We start from the raw sequence: 14,408 nt of genomic DNA, 5'->3' as shown, positions 1-14,408 counted from the left end.
CCCCCAGCTGCAGGCAGGTCTGGGGATGGCAGGGCTGAGGACACACCTTGCCTTATAAATGTCTGCCCACTGTTCCGCACCTCCATGGGGTGAGCATGGCATGCATGTGGAGGAGAGGCTTAGCAGGCACCCTATCGGGGAAGCCTGGGGCATAGTGTTGCCTTTGTTCCCAGCTTACTCTGTAACCCCAAAAAGACTTTCCTCACTGTGGGGGCCTCAGTTTCCTCAATTAGGAGGCAAAGAAATTGGAGTAGAAATGGTTTCTGGGGGGGCTGTGATCTGATTCTGGGGTGGAGGGGTGAAGGGCAGCACCAGCAAGGCAGCAAGGCAGTTGTCCTTTCTCTGTTGCATTGAATGTCATCCAAAGCCTCTGGATGCCCAGTGGGCTCAGGGAGGAATGGTGGGCATCAGATGTGTTGGATTGCCCAGCTCCTACTCCTAGGTCCTCATCCGTCAGAGGAATTTGTGCCCCAGATGACTCTTTTCCCCTGATACACAATAGAGGTCAGGAAGATGGTGAGAAGGTGAGGATGGTGGGGTGGGGAGGATATGGACAGTCTTACACATCAGCCCACCTAGCACCCAGCGAAGTGTCCAGCACATGGCAGGCGCTCCCTGAGTGTCTGGCTTCTTGTCGGGACCCTGGCTGGCTGCTTGGGACTATCCCACACCTGGACCCTAGGATGCTGGCCCTGGCATGCAGCGACGTGTTTGGTCTGGGTCCTGTGGCATCTCAGGCAGAGAGGCATGAGGGTACCCAGCAGTCTGGAGTCCAGATCCAGTGCCAGCCCCATGGTGTATCGCTCCACCCCAGGGTCACAGCTTTCTTTTATTGTGATAGGAGCCCTGCAGTCCCAGCCACAGGAGTGGGGCCAGGGACTTTTTGTGCTTGGTTAATTTGAGGAGTCATGGAGGTCAGAGGTGAGATGCAGCCTGCCCCCAGAGAGCCCCATCCTCCCTCTGCTCCCGGGCCTGGGCACCCGGGACAAGTGCGAGTGTGTTGGTAGGCAACTGGACATGGCGTGGCTGCTCTGGCAGCTTGTGCCACCTCGTCAGGCACCGTGTGCATTCCTGCCTGCCTGGGGCGTCCAAGAGAGGAAGGGGGCAGGGAGCCCTGGAGAATGTGCATTTTCCCCTTTCCTTTGCCTTGGCCCACCTTGCCACATGGTCTCAGTCAAGGGCCTCTCCTCACCCCATGGGCTTCTATCTCAGCCTTTTCCACTTTGGCAGCCCTGGGGGTGAGAGTGAAGGCCTCAAGATGCCTGTCCTTTAGATATCTCTGGTGAGCAAGGCTGGGGACATGTTACAGGACAAGCTGCAAGCTGATTTGTCTCTTCATAGTGTAGATTGCAGAGTGGTACAAATGTTGGGCTCCTCTTCCTGCCTTATTGAGGTAGAACTTGTATGTGTCTGTGCCCGCACCTGAGTGTTCACACTGATGGGCTTTTACATGTGTGTATACCTGTGTAACTACTACTCCGATCATGTTATAGAATAGGGGTATCCAATCTTTTTGCTTCCCTGGGCCACACTGGAAGAAGAATTTTCTTGTGCCACACCTAAAATACGCTAACACTAATGATAGCTGATGAGCTAAAACAAGCAAAAAATAAAAATAAAATAAAATTGCACAAAAGTCTCATAATGTTTTGAGAAAGTTTATGAATTTGTGTTGGGTCACATTCAAAGCTGCCCTGGGCCGCATATGGCCTGCAGGTTGGACAAGCTTGTTATAGAACATTTCCATCACCTTAGGGAGCTTCCAAGTGCCCCCTCTCAGTCTGTGCACTCAGAGGTAACCACCATTCTGACTACCCCAAGGACTACTCTTGCTTGCCATCATGATGTGGGCTTTTCCCTTAGTCTAGTGGGGATCTGGCCCTTAGCTCAGGGGAGGGAGGCCTGAAGCTGGCCTGTATGTGCAAACCTACTGGCCCTGGAGGCCACTGATGGCTTCAGGTGGTGGCAGGAATTCACCATAGTAGAGGCCTCCCTGGGGTTGGCACTGGTTAACGTGATCCCAGGATCACACCTGCTACCTCGCCAGACATACAGACCCGTACCCTGCTGGTGGAGCCAGAAGCCCAGGGGGAGGGCTGACAAGTTCCCTTATAGTTCCTGTCCTTTCCGTCCCAGGTTTGGTCCAAGGAGCCTCTTGAGGCAAGGATCCCTTCACCTTAAACTACAATCTGGGTAGACCCAAGGGCACTTGCACAGAGAGAGGAGAGAGAATGGTTAGGGTGGGCATCGCATCTGTGTCATCCAGAAATGAGATGACACCAGTGTCAGCTGCCCAGACCAGGACAGTGTCCTTTGCCTACCATTCCTCTCAGGTCACCTGGAGGAGAGGCAGAACCCCTCCCCCAGGCTGGGGGAAAGTGCGAGGCAAACCCTTGGACCACGTTCCTGCACCCTGGTCTTGGTTGCTGCCATATCCAGGGTCACTCACCACATCTGGTCTGCCCATGGCTTGGGGCTCTGGAGCGCCTGGCTGTGGATATCTAGTCAACCTTCCCCGCCTGGCTTCTCCGGTAGGACCGTAGACCTCAGGTCAGTCCATTTATGATCCTGCCCTGGGCGGCTCCCCACTTACAGGAAACCCCACCAAGAGGAATTTGGGCTGCATCATTTCCGGCTTCCTGCCTGGGCTGCCGGAGGTGACTGGCTGGCAGCCCCCTGACCCAGTGGTGTTTGGAGTGGGGAGAGGGAGCTCTCCACGCCTGGGGTGCCTCACTGTTTGGGTAAAGCCAGCACAGAGGTGCATGCTAGGACTCCCCCTCTTGGCGAAGAAGGCTCATCCCTTCCTCCTGAGCCCTGGAGTCAGCCCCCTAGGAAGGTGTTGGCAGTCACCTTGGGCATCCCTCTGTTGCCCTGATTGGGAGGGGTTCCCTTAAAAAGCCTAAACCCAAAGACAGACCTCCCTCCTTTACTTCCTGTTTCCATGCCTCAGCGGGGGCCACTTGCTGTGGGCAGAGCCTAGGCTGGACCCCTGACTCAGAGTCTCCTCAATTTTCCTGGGAACTTTGGTGGAAGTCCTTAGAGGGGAAGGGCCTGAGAATTGCCTTCTAGTTGGGGGAGATTCTTATCCCCCTAAGGCTGTCCCTCCCCTGGTGGGGGCATTTCTGAACACCCTGAGCGGTACAGGGCAAGGCAGAGAGCCAGTCCTCCACCCCCACCCCAGGACAGGGTTTCCTGAGACAGGGCGGGGGCCGCTGGGCAGAGCAAAGTGTCCTGGGAGAGAGGCGCCCTGCCCCCACTCTCAGGCGGCACACAATGCCTGCTTTCTCCCCCGTGACCTTTCTGCAGCCTGAGTCGTATGCAGCTGTCTCCTCCCCATCTCCCAAGGGGCCTAGGATGGGTGGCATCTCCTCCGCCCGTGAGAAGGACCCCGAAATTTCCACCCAGTCCTGGCCCCACTTCTTCTTTCCAAAGTTCACTTTTCCCTAAAGAGTGGAGAGCAGGCTATAGAGGCAGAAGGATAGCAGCAAGTGTGGACATGGCATGGTCTCAGGCATCAAAGTGCCACATCCTGTCAATTCTACTCATTAGCCTTGTGACCTTGAACAAGCCCTTTAACCTCCGAGCCACTGTTTCTTCATCGCAGAGGTAGCATGTCCTACCTTGCCTGACAGTTGCAAGCAGCATCATACATAATGTACCCAGCTGGTACCCAGTGGGTGCCCAGTCAAGCCCAGCTCCTTTGCTCTGTCCGTCTTCCTTAAGAGGGCTCCAGCTCACACCCTCAGTGATGGTGGCAGGAGGCTCCAGCATGAAAGGACCTCACCTGCTGGCAGGAGGCCAGAGGCAGGACCTGTGGATGGGTGTGATCTGTCAGGCATGTTTCAACAGCATCTGGCACGCAGCAGCATCTGGGTTGCATCCCCTTGGGGATCCCTGCCTCCCTTCGGGATGGGCTAGGGCAGACGCCTTGTTTCCTGGGAAAAGGCTGAGAGACTGGTAGCAGTGGCTGCAGGGCAGGAACCTGTGCTTGCTGAATGGACTCTGGGGACTGCATGTCCCAGAGGGGTAAGGATGTAGGAAACGGCATGGCTCTGTCAGCCCTCAGCTGTGAGCTCTTGCGGAGATCCCTCACTGGTAACCTGACTGTAGTGATGGTCCCATCTCCTAGGCTGTTGGGGACTGAGTGAGTGAATGTGTGGAGAGTACTAGGCTTGGCACGGGCCAGAGCGGTCAGTGCTCAGAAGGTCTGGCCTATCGTCTGGCTCCGGCTGACCCTTGCCCTCACTCTGGCAGATCCTGGCTGGGCATCCATCAGCAGGGGTGTGCTGGTGTGCGACGAGTGCTGCAGCGTGCACCGGAGCCTGGGACGCCACATCTCCATTGTCAAGCACCTTCGCCACAGCGCCTGGCCTCCCACGCTGCTGCAGGTACAGGGCTCGGTCAGGTGGTTCTTCCTTCCCCACAGGCAGAGCATGCTGAACATGAGGGCATTTACCCCTCACCCACACACACCCCCGTCTGGAATCTGCAGCTTCCAAGGGGCAGCTGGGGCAGAGCCTAATCCTGACCCTTTCCTCCCATCTACTCACTTCATGCAGAAGAGTAGCTCACACCCCCACTCTGCCGCTTATCAACGTGGTCGTGTAGCATTGAGCAAGTCGCTTCACCTCTCTGAGCCTTGGCACACTCATCATGCGACCTGAAGTGCTACATGGGATCTGTGTCTTTGGGCAGCTGGACTAGATGGAGGTGTGGTGGTGTGGGCACACCGTAGGCCCCCTTGGTACTGTTTCCAGCTACGCCAGCCACAGCAGGCGCTCAGGAGGTGTTTCCCCCAGTGCCCAGCACGCAGTGGGCACTCTCTCATTTGGCATCTCTTCCCCGCAGATGGTGCACACGCTTGCCAGCAACGGGGCCAACTCCATCTGGGAGCACTCCCTGCTGGACCCCGCACAAGTGCAGAGCGGCCGGCGTAAAGCCAACCCCCAAGACAAAGTCCAGTGAGTGGGGCTGGAGGGGTGGTGGGCAGAGACTGCACAGTCTGGGACAGGGCCCTGGGAGGTGGCAAAGTGACCACCCTCTCCCACCATGCCCCCCATTCCTCCTGTGTGCCCCATGCAGCCCCATCAAGTCAGAGTTCATCAGGGCCAAGTACCAGATGCTGGCGTTTGTGCACAAGCTTCCCTGCCGGGACGATGATGGGGTCACCGCCAAAGACCTCAGCAAGGTTTGAGGGGCCCTACAACAGATGGGTGGCCCCCTCTTCTTCCCACCCTTGACTCTCTGAAGGCCTCTCCTTTGTCCCCACTGAGGCCTGGGCCCCAAAGGCCGCAAGGTCAGGTGGTAACAGTAGGCAGGATGGAAAGAGCAGATTGCTAGGTCAAGCCATGTGCGGCTGAGGCTCCTCAGCAACCAAGTGGACACAGAAGGCTAGAAGCCCACAACTGCCACTCAGAAGCTGGGAAAACCTGGGGGTAGTTGCTTAGCCTCTCACAGCCTCAGTTTCATCATCTGTAAAATGGGAAAGAAATAACAGCATCTACTTCATGAAGACATTATCTTAAGCAGGGCACACAGCACACGTGGTAGATGGTGACTGACAGCAGCGTTTATTGATTGGCATTAACCCCTAGTGGGGAGCCTCTGTCCTCCTGACATAGCCTGGTTTGGGCAGGCCTCCTTGGAGCTGCTAGGCGTCCCAGGGGCAGCCAGGGTGCAGCTTGCAGGTGGAGAGGTGCGCCTCACGCAATGTGTATTCATTGCACGCTCTGCTCCTCGTAGCAACTGCACTCAAGCGTGCGGACAGGCAACCTGGAGACATGTCTGCGCCTGCTATCCCTGGGTGCCCAGGCCAACTTCTTCCACCCAGAGAAGGGCACAACACCTCTGCACGTGGCTGCCAAGGCAGGGCAGATACTGCAGGCCGAGCTGCTTGTAGTGTATGGGGCTGACCCTGGCTCCCCTGATGTTAATGGCCGCACACCCATTGACTATGCCAGGTGAGGGTCAGCTGAAGGGTGCAGCGTGGGTGGGTGGGGGTGTGGGTGAGGGCTGCTGCTGCAGGGCTGAGCCATACCCCCTCCCCACAGGCAGGCGGGGCACCATGAGCTGGCGGAAAGGCTGGTTGAATGCCAATATGAGCTCACTGACCGGCTGGCCTTCTACCTCTGTGGACGCAAGCCGGGTGAGCAGAGCTTGGAGCGGGCTTCGCTGGGCTGGGCAGGTGGGACCTGGACACACCCAGCAGCAGGTGCCATGGTGACAGAGCGACTGGGGAGCAGTGTTGCTAGGCAACTGGCTCCTGTGAAATTGCTGCAGGCTCTGGGCCACAGCATCGTTGGGGCTAGGGAGTGGGGGTGGGCATCCTGCATCCTCCCCTGAGCTCCCAGCACTCTTGGGGGTGGCCTGCCCTCCCCCCTTTCCCCTGACACTTCTGGGTGCCAGCCCTGCTCATAGCAGTGAGGTGGGCTCCCAGCTGCTGATGCCACCCAGCTCTAGTGAGTGACTTGGCATTTTTATTTTTGTTCAGATCACAAGAATGGGCATTACATCATCCCACAGATGGCTGACAGGTGAGTGCCCACCTGATGCCCCTTTCCAGAGGCTGTTGGATGCCATGTGGGCAGCTGACCCCCAGAGCTCCCAGCCCAGGCTTCAGGGGCCTAGGACCCTGCTCCCCACCCCCCAGAGACTAGAGGCACAGCTTAGTCCTCAGTCCCTAATGCTGGGCCCCAAGGCAGGTAAAAAAATGTTAGCTCCGTATGTGGCCAGCATAGCCTGAGCCCTGTGACTGTCAAGTACATGGAGGGCTTGGGTGTAAGAAGCTACCTGTGGGCCGGGCGCGGTGGCTCACGCCTGTAATCCCAGCACTTTGGGAGGCCGAGGCGGGCGGATCACCTGAGGTCGGGAGTTCTAGACCAACCTGGCCAACATGGAGAAACCCTGTCTCTACTAAAAAGATAAAATTAGCCAGGTGTGGTGGCGCATGCCTGTAATCCCAGCTACTCGGGAGGCTGAGGCAGGAGAATCCCTCGAACCCAGGAGGCGGAGGTTGCGGTGAGCTGAGATCACGCCATTGCACTCCAGCCTGGGCAACAAGAGCAAAACTCCGTCTCAAAAAAAAAAAAAGCTACCTTCGGCTGGGAGGGTGGGCCACTGGGTTCTGTCTCAGTGGCACTGACCCCACTGTCTTTAGAGAAGCCTCTGCTCCTCACTGAAAAGATGGGTGGGCTTCAGGGATGTGACTAACTTTGAGACTGCACGCTAGGCCTCGAGCATGCTCAGAAATTAGGCAGGTGCCCTGAGGCTGGTTGAATGAGGTGTTTCTGCCTCCGTCTGAGAGGCCCCAAGTGCCCAGGCAGTGTGGGACACCCTCTGCCACTCACCCAGCACATAAGATGGATGCTAGTGCCACCTGGTGGCCACCTCTGATGGCCACGTCCTCATGCCAGGCTGTGCCTTCTGGCCGCCAGGCTGTGCCTTCTGGCCTGGATCTGGAGAGAGGAGGTGCTCTCCTCCCCAAGGGCCTGTGTGGGCAGATGGACATAGCCAAGCCTGGGCAACTCAGATCCTAAACCCAGACCTCCTCGAGACCCCAAGGCTCCTACTTCAGTGGTCTGATTCTACCTGGGCTGTGAGTGTGTGTGTGCGTGTTTACATGCATGTGTGTGTATGGTAAATATACCCACATATGGGCTCCATTCAACAGCACATTAACTGAGCACCTTCCTGGAGCCAGCTACTGCTCTTGGCACTGGGAGCACAGAGGCACCTGAGACACAATCCCTACCCTTGAGGAGCTCACAGTCTAGCTGGGGAGGCAGCCTAGGCAGGTGATTCTAGTCCCCTTGGGGGAGCGCAGCAAGAGAGGCAGAGGCATGGAAGGTAGAAGTGCTGCATGGGAATGGAGGCAGCCCCTGGGGCTGGAGCACAGCATGGGAGGCAGGGAACCCTACGAGCAAGACTGGAATAGAGACAAGCAGGAGAATGAGCAGCCCCGAGAGCATCAGCAGGAGCAGTGACCATCCCAAGAGCAGAGAGTTCCAGGCATAGAAGTGTGAAGTCAGTTCTGCTGCTTACTGGCTGTGTGACTTGCAGGCTGCTTGACCTCTCTGAGCCTTGGTTACCTCTCCTGGAAATGGAGATGACAGTATCTGTTTTTCAGGGAGGAGAGGATTAGATAATGTACGCAAAATGTTTAGCTTTTGGTTTTTTTTTTAAGAGTTGGGGTCTTGCTCTGTTGCCCAGGTTGGAGTGCAGTGGCTCGATCATAGCTTACTGCAGCCTTTAACGATCCTCCTACCATAGCCTCTTGAGTAGCTGGGACTACAGGCACATGCCACTATGCTCAGCTAATTTTTAAATTGCTTTTGTATCTGTGTTGCCCAGGCTGGTCTCCACCTCCTGGCCTCAAGTGAACTTCCCAGGTTGGCCTCCCAAAGTGCTAGGATTACAGGTGTGAGCCACTGCATCCGGCCCTAGGGTATTCTGATGAAGTATGGTTGGAGTGTGCCGTATGCACCTGTTATTACTGCAGTGCTTTAAGGCAAGGGATAGTGCAGCCAGGTGTATCCAAAAAATCACCCTGGCTGCTGGGTAGAACAGGATTGTAGGGACACGACTAGAAGGAGGGAGATTAAGAAACTGTTGCAAAGCCCAGGCAGCAAGTGATTGAGGAACATGGGGAGCTTCACTAGGACTGGAGGGTGAAGGAGACTTCAGGTGACTGCCAGGTGGCTGACACTGGTGCTGGATGAACAGGTCACTGAGAGGAAGAGCAAGCCAGAGGAGGAGGGGTGGGGGACGCGGTGAGACGAGTTGAGCTTTGTCCCTTCTGGGCCGGGTGTGCACGGAGATGGGTCTGGGCCTGACGTGCCCTGCTCCTGGGTAACTGCTGCCTCTGTCCTGTTCTTCCCTCTGCTGCCTTTCTCTGGACTTAGATCTCGGCAAAAGTGCATGTCTCAGAGGTATACGGTGCCTGCCGGGGCAGCAGGCCTGAAGGTGGGGTAGGGTGGGGAGGCATTTGGTGTGCAGCATCTGGGGTGCCATCTCCCTGGGATCCCTGCATGTTGGGGAGGTTGCTGGCATGGGCCTGGCCACCTCTCAGGTCTCTCCTCTCCTCCCAATTCTCGTCTCCCTCCGCCCTCAGCCTGGACCTATCCGAATTGGCCAAAGCTGCTAAGAAGAAGCTGCAGGCAGTAAGTCTGCTCCAACAGTGCCCTGACACTTGGAGCTGGCCCCTCTCTGGTTCCCCACCCTCTGCCCTTGCTTCCCCTGCCTCTGACTCAGTGAACTTTTCCAAGTCTTTGACCTGTCCCCTCACTCGCCTCAGCAGTCTGATCTCCCCACAAGGGGACGGACTGGTCCCTTCTCTCCCACCTTGGAGTTTGGAACATGATCCCTTCCCACTTACCCGTTCTGAGACTGTAGGGGCTGGGCAGCACGAGGAAGGCCACCGGTTCCCCAAGGCTCACAACATGCTGTGGAGCTGGCCTTGGCACTGGGAGCCAATGCATCTGACAAAATCTGGGCCCCTCTTTTCTTCCAGCTCAGCAATCGGCTTTTTGAGGAACTCGCCATGGACGTGTATGATGAGGTGGATCGAAGAGAAAATGATGCAGGTGAGTCGGGGAACAGGAGTGTCTGGCACGGAGGACCCGAGCGGCCCAGGCATGGGTCTCTGGTCCTTTACTGGGCTAAGAAGGGGTGCCTCGGGTTGGGGCTGCTCAGAGGCCTGCAGATGAGCCCCTGCTGGCTGTGAACCTGCCTGGGCAGCATCCCAGGCTGGGCAGAGTGCTGAGGGGGAGGCGGCTAGCCTGCTCCTCCCCCAGCTTCAGACTGGGGCTCCTCTCACTCTGGCAGCCTCCCACTTTGGCTGTCTCCCTGGTACTGCTCCGCCCTCCTGCATCACTCCTTCCTGGCCACAGCCGGATTCCAGCCCAAACTCTGGGTCTGGATGGGTGGGACCCGCCTTGTTCCATTTGTCTATCCCCAGCCGGCTGTGCCCAGCCTTGCCCTGACCCAGCCTAGCTCTGCGTGCCTGAAGAGCACCCCTGTTCTGAACACCAGTGCTCAATGGGCGTGGGGGCAGCTAGGAAGGCTGGGCTCAGTGCTTCCCCACCCCCACCGTGGGGGCCTGGCCACCGTGGCTGATCTGCTCCTGTCCCTCCCCTCCAGTGTGGCTGGCTACCCAAAACCACAGCACTCTGGTGACAGAGCGCAGTGCCGTGCCCTTCCTGCCTGTTAACCCGGAATACTCAGCCACGAGGAATCAGGTAAGGGGGCTGGGTTGGGGGCCTGGGGTGGTCTCCTTCATCCGGGCGGTCCCTCCTCATCCGGCAGTGGGCTGGGGCCTGAGCCAGCTCTCCAGCATTTGCCAGGGCCTCCCTCAGGGCCCAGCTGGCACTGGGATTTGGGAAGAGACAGGAGGCCGTTCTTTTGAGCACTTGGTGAGCAGCTCCGGCGGGTGTTCCGGCCTCTGCTCAGGCACCCTACTGTATCATACCCTGCCCCGCGTGGCCTCAGCTGCTGACTGGCCAGGTGAAGCAAGGCTGGGACGCTTTAGCTGGGGTTAAATTAGATGGCAGAGCCAAGCCCTGCTGCTTGGTCCCCACCCCTCTGCGTCAGTTATAAGGGGTCCCCTGAAGCCAGCCTGGCCCTTTCTGCCTTGCAGGGGCGACAAAAGCTGGCCCGCTTTAATGCCCGAGAGTTTGCCACCTTGATCATCGACATTCTCAGTGAGGCCAAGCGGAGACAGCAGGGCAAGAGCCTGAGCAGCCCCACAGGTGGGAGGGTTGTGGGGGGTGGTGCAGGCAGCGGGCGGGGCTCCAGGGGTCTTTCCTACATGGCTCTCTCTGCCAGTGGTGGCCTGAGAGACGGGTTGTGTGGTGGAGTGAGGCCTGAGTGACGCCCCTGTGTCCTCAGACAACCTTGAGCTGTCTCTGCGGAGCCAGAGTGACCTCGATGACCAGCACGACTATGACAGCGTGGCCTCTGACGAGGACACAGACCAGGAACCCTTGCGTAGCACCGGCGCCACTCGGAGCAACCGCGCCCGGGTCCGAGTCCCACCCTCCCTCCCACTCCCGTGTGCCCTGACCCAGGCCTTCACCGAGACCCAGTTCTTTCCTCTTGTAGCCCAGGGGCCTGAGGGACAGGCGGGCTGCTCCTAGCCTCAGTAACTGTCCCCTGTGGGTGTTGGCCTCCCTGCCCCCAGGTGCTGACTGGCTTAGGTCTCTTTCTGCAGAGCATGGACTCCTCGGACTTGTCTGATGGGGCTGTGACGCTGCAGGAGTACCTGGAGCTGAAGAAGGCCCTGGCTACATCGGAGGCAAAGGTGCAGCAGCTCATGAAGGTCAACAGTAGCCTAAGCGACGAGCTCCGGAGGCTGCAGCGAGAGGTGAGGGTGCAGCCTCTGTGGGAGGGGGAGCCCCAGGACTCCAGGGGGGTTGACAGCACTTTGCACTCACAGATCCACAAGCTGCAGGCGGAGAACCTGCAGCTCCGGCAGCCTCCAGGGCCAGTGCCCACACCTCCACTCCCCAGTGAACGGGCAGAACACACACCCATGGCACCAGGCGGGAGCACACACCGCAGGGACCGCCAGGCCTTCTCCATGTATGAACCCGGCTCCGCCCTGAAGCCCTTCGGGGGCCCCCCTGGGGACGAGCTTACTACACGGCTGCAGCCTTTCCACAGCACTGTGAGTCACCTGTGGGTCTCAAGGTGTGGGGAGATGGTTGGGGCTGCTGCAGGGTCCACCATGACGCTCACTGTGCTAACATCCCCAGGAGCTAGAGGACGACGCCATCTATTCAGTGCACGTCCCTGCTGGCCTTTACCGGGTAAGCCTGGGGAAGGCGTGTCCATCTTAGGCAGTAGGTTCTGAGCCCCAGGGGGTTCTGGGCTCTGTGCTGAATGCGGGGCCTAAGATGATTAGGCTGACCCGGTCCCTGCCGCACTGCTGGTGAGCAGGGGGCAGTGGGGCACACTGACTCCATCCAGCACTGCCCTGGGTTTCAGATCCGGAAGGGGGTGTCTGCCTCAGCTGTGCCCTTCACTCCCTCCTCCCCGCTGCTGTCCTGCTCCCAGGAAGGAAGCCGCCACACGGTAATGTTTCCATACCCAGTGCCCACAGCCTGGCTGGGGGCCATGTGGGCTGGGGGTTGTGTGGGTCCAGGAGCACAGCGCTCACAGCCCCTTCCCTCCGCCCTCCAGAGCAAGCTTTCCCGCCATGGCAGCGGAGCCGACAGTGATTATGAGAACACACAAAGTGGGGACCCACTGCTGGGGTGAGGCTCCCTGGGTCTTCAGCCTGCTCATGTACCGAGGCGGGGAGGTTGAGAGGGTCCCCAGTGTGTCTGTGAGGACCGAGGCAGGCGGTTCCGAGGCTGGAACGTGTTTCTCTATATATATCTTTGTCTCTCTTTTCCGGACCTGGGCCTCAGGCTGGAAGGGAAGAGGTTTCTAGAGCTGGGCAAAGAGGAAGACTTCCACCCAGAGTTGGAAAGCCTGGATGGAGACCTCGATCCTGGGCTTCCCAGCACAGAGGATGTCATCTTGAAGACAGAGCAGGTCACCAAGAACATTCAGGAACTGTTGCGGGCAGCCCAGGAGTTCAAGCATGACAGGTACTGAGTGGAGGGGGCGGGGGGGATGCAGTTCCTGTTGGTTTCTAGGGTGTTGCAGAGGGCATGAGGGGCCCTAGGTTCTGCTGTCCCTGGGAACCTCCCTTGAGAGCCCCCTGATTTATACCCTCCCTTCTCCCCGCAGCTTCGTGCCCTGCTCAGAGAAGATCCATTTGGCTGTGACCGAGATGGCCTCCCTCTTCCCAAAGGTACAGGGGCCAAAGAGAGGACCAGGAGTGGGAGGGCCTCGGGCTGGGGCAGGCGTGGAGAATCCCATCTGATTGCTACCCGGGTGGAGACACAGAGATACTGGGCCCTGGTGGCAGCTGGCGGCTTAAAGTCCAAGGTCCAGCCTCACTTCTGCCCCCTCCAGAGGCCAGCCCTGGAGCCAGTGCGGAGCTCACTGCGGCTGCTGAACGCCAGCGCCTACCGGCTGCAGAGTGAGTGCCGGAAGACAGTGCCGCCAGAGCCTGGCGCCCCAGTGGACTTCCAGCTGCTGACTCAGCAGGTGATCCAGTGCGCCTACGACATCGCCAAGGCTGCCAAGCAGCTGGTCACCATCACCACCCGAGAGAAGAAGCAGTGACCTCTCTCCCCACACCCTCACCTGCACCCTAGGACCTCACTGGCCACAGGAGCTGGGCCACTCCAGACATTAATCCCCACCCCAACAGAGCCACTGGCACAAGTGCCCTTAGTGCTGCCACTGTCCCTGGTAGCCAGGCGCCCTGGTGCCCACCCGTCAAGCCCCTAAGGATGGGGAGGTGGGGTGGCAGGAGCTTCTGTCCCCCACATTCCATGCACCTCCCCTCTGTATATAGCATCTCCCCACTCCTAGTGAGCAGGGGCCTGCAAGGCATCACTCCCAGCCCCTCGCCTTCGAGGGCACCCTCAGCAAAGGGGCGGGTGGGGACACTCCATGTGGGGCAGCTCTCCGTACATGCGACCCACCCCCATGAGCCAGTTCAGCCCTATTGGGGGCTGAGCAGGGGCATCCCCTCCTTTGTACATAGTCTCCATGGATGTCCCTGCCCTGTAGCTACCAGCCCCTTGCTGCTCTCCCTTTAATGCCAAACGGCCCCTGCCTAGGGCACAGGCCCCAACCTGTGTGCTGGGGGTCCCCAGCAGCAAACACTGGAAAGTCTTGTTTTTTCTTTTTCCCTTTCTTCTTCCCCACCCCTTAATTTTAACTTCGTGGTAACTGAGTGTCCCCGCGTGCCTGCGTGTTGAGTGTGCGGGCGGCAGTGCCGTTCCGGAGGCCTGGTCCATCTGGAGTTTTGAGGGGTGAGGGGACCAGAGCAGTGGGACCAGAGTGGGGTTCAGCTTCCCTTCCCCACCTGGAGCCAGGGACTGCCCGTGTAACCAGTTTTGGTCCTGCCCGCTGCCTCCCTGATCCCTCCCCACTCTCGCCCCTTCTCTATGAACTTAAATCAAAAACCACTTCCCTCCATCTCCTCCCGCTCCTGTGTGGAGGGGGAATATGTGCTGGCTAGGGTGGAGGACAGAGCACCTGAGCCTGGGGCTGGCTCCCCGGGGTGTCCGATTCAGCTGGTGGCTGTGGAGCTGAGTCCCCTCCCTGTAACCTCTACAAGGCCAGCACCCACCATCACTACCTGCACCTGCTGTGGTCCCACCCTCTGGAGGTCTGGGAACCTGGCTGGCAGCCTGGGAAGGCTGGAGAGGCAGACGGTGGGACCCACCAGCTCTCTCCCCATCCCGCTTCTTCCCTGGGGGGCCAGGCCCTACCTGTGTGGTGGTGGGTGGGCTGACTGTCAAGACGTGTCATGTACATTTGTATCAAAAATAAAGAAGTGACCATGA

General features: G+C 58.6%; 1 protein-coding gene across 15 annotated transcripts in view; it reads left to right on the top strand.

Annotated features, from left to right (window-relative positions):
* GIT1 (GIT ArfGAP 1) overlaps positions 1-14,408 on the top strand; it is a 21,464-nt gene extending 7,056 nt beyond the window's left edge. For 9 of the 15 annotated variants that reach the window (XM_077970720.1, XM_077970717.1, XM_077970713.1 and 6 more), the window contains 20 exons: positions 4,255-4,388; positions 4,849-4,961; positions 5,083-5,188; positions 5,743-5,960; positions 6,051-6,145; positions 6,491-6,533; positions 8,901-8,927; positions 9,110-9,158; positions 9,509-9,581; positions 10,138-10,235; positions 10,634-10,745; positions 10,885-11,018; positions 11,207-11,359; positions 11,432-11,662; positions 11,751-11,804; positions 11,983-12,069; positions 12,178-12,251; positions 12,408-12,590; positions 12,733-12,796; positions 12,961-14,408. In XM_077970720.1, the coding sequence (XP_077826846.1) occupies positions 4,849-4,961; positions 5,083-5,188; positions 5,743-5,960; positions 6,051-6,145; positions 6,491-6,533; positions 8,901-8,927; positions 9,110-9,158; positions 9,509-9,581; positions 10,138-10,235; positions 10,634-10,745; positions 10,885-11,018; positions 11,207-11,359; positions 11,432-11,662; positions 11,751-11,804; positions 11,983-12,069; positions 12,178-12,251; positions 12,408-12,590; positions 12,733-12,796; positions 12,961-13,173 (2,127 nt within the window). In that variant the 5' untranslated portion in view covers positions 4,255-4,388 and the 3' untranslated portion in view covers positions 13,174-14,408. Of the gene's footprint in view, positions 1-4,254; positions 4,389-4,848; positions 4,962-5,082; positions 5,189-5,742; positions 5,961-6,050; positions 6,146-6,490; positions 6,534-8,900; positions 8,928-9,109; positions 9,159-9,508; positions 9,582-10,137; positions 10,236-10,633; positions 10,746-10,884; positions 11,019-11,206; positions 11,360-11,431; positions 11,663-11,750; positions 11,805-11,982; positions 12,070-12,177; positions 12,252-12,407; positions 12,591-12,732; positions 12,797-12,939 lie in introns of all 15 variants that reach the window. The other 6 variants (XM_077970711.1, XM_077970710.1, XM_015118956.3 and 3 more) reach the window with 3 other exon arrangements.

The sequence above is a fragment of the Macaca mulatta genome, chromosome 16 (assembly GCF_049350105.2).
Source record: "Macaca mulatta isolate MMU2019108-1 chromosome 16, T2T-MMU8v2.0, whole genome shotgun sequence".
Taxonomy (NCBI): domain Eukaryota; kingdom Metazoa; phylum Chordata; class Mammalia; order Primates; family Cercopithecidae; genus Macaca; species Macaca mulatta.
Note: the sequence above shows the minus strand (reverse complement) of the source record. Positions and strands in the feature narration are given on the sequence as shown.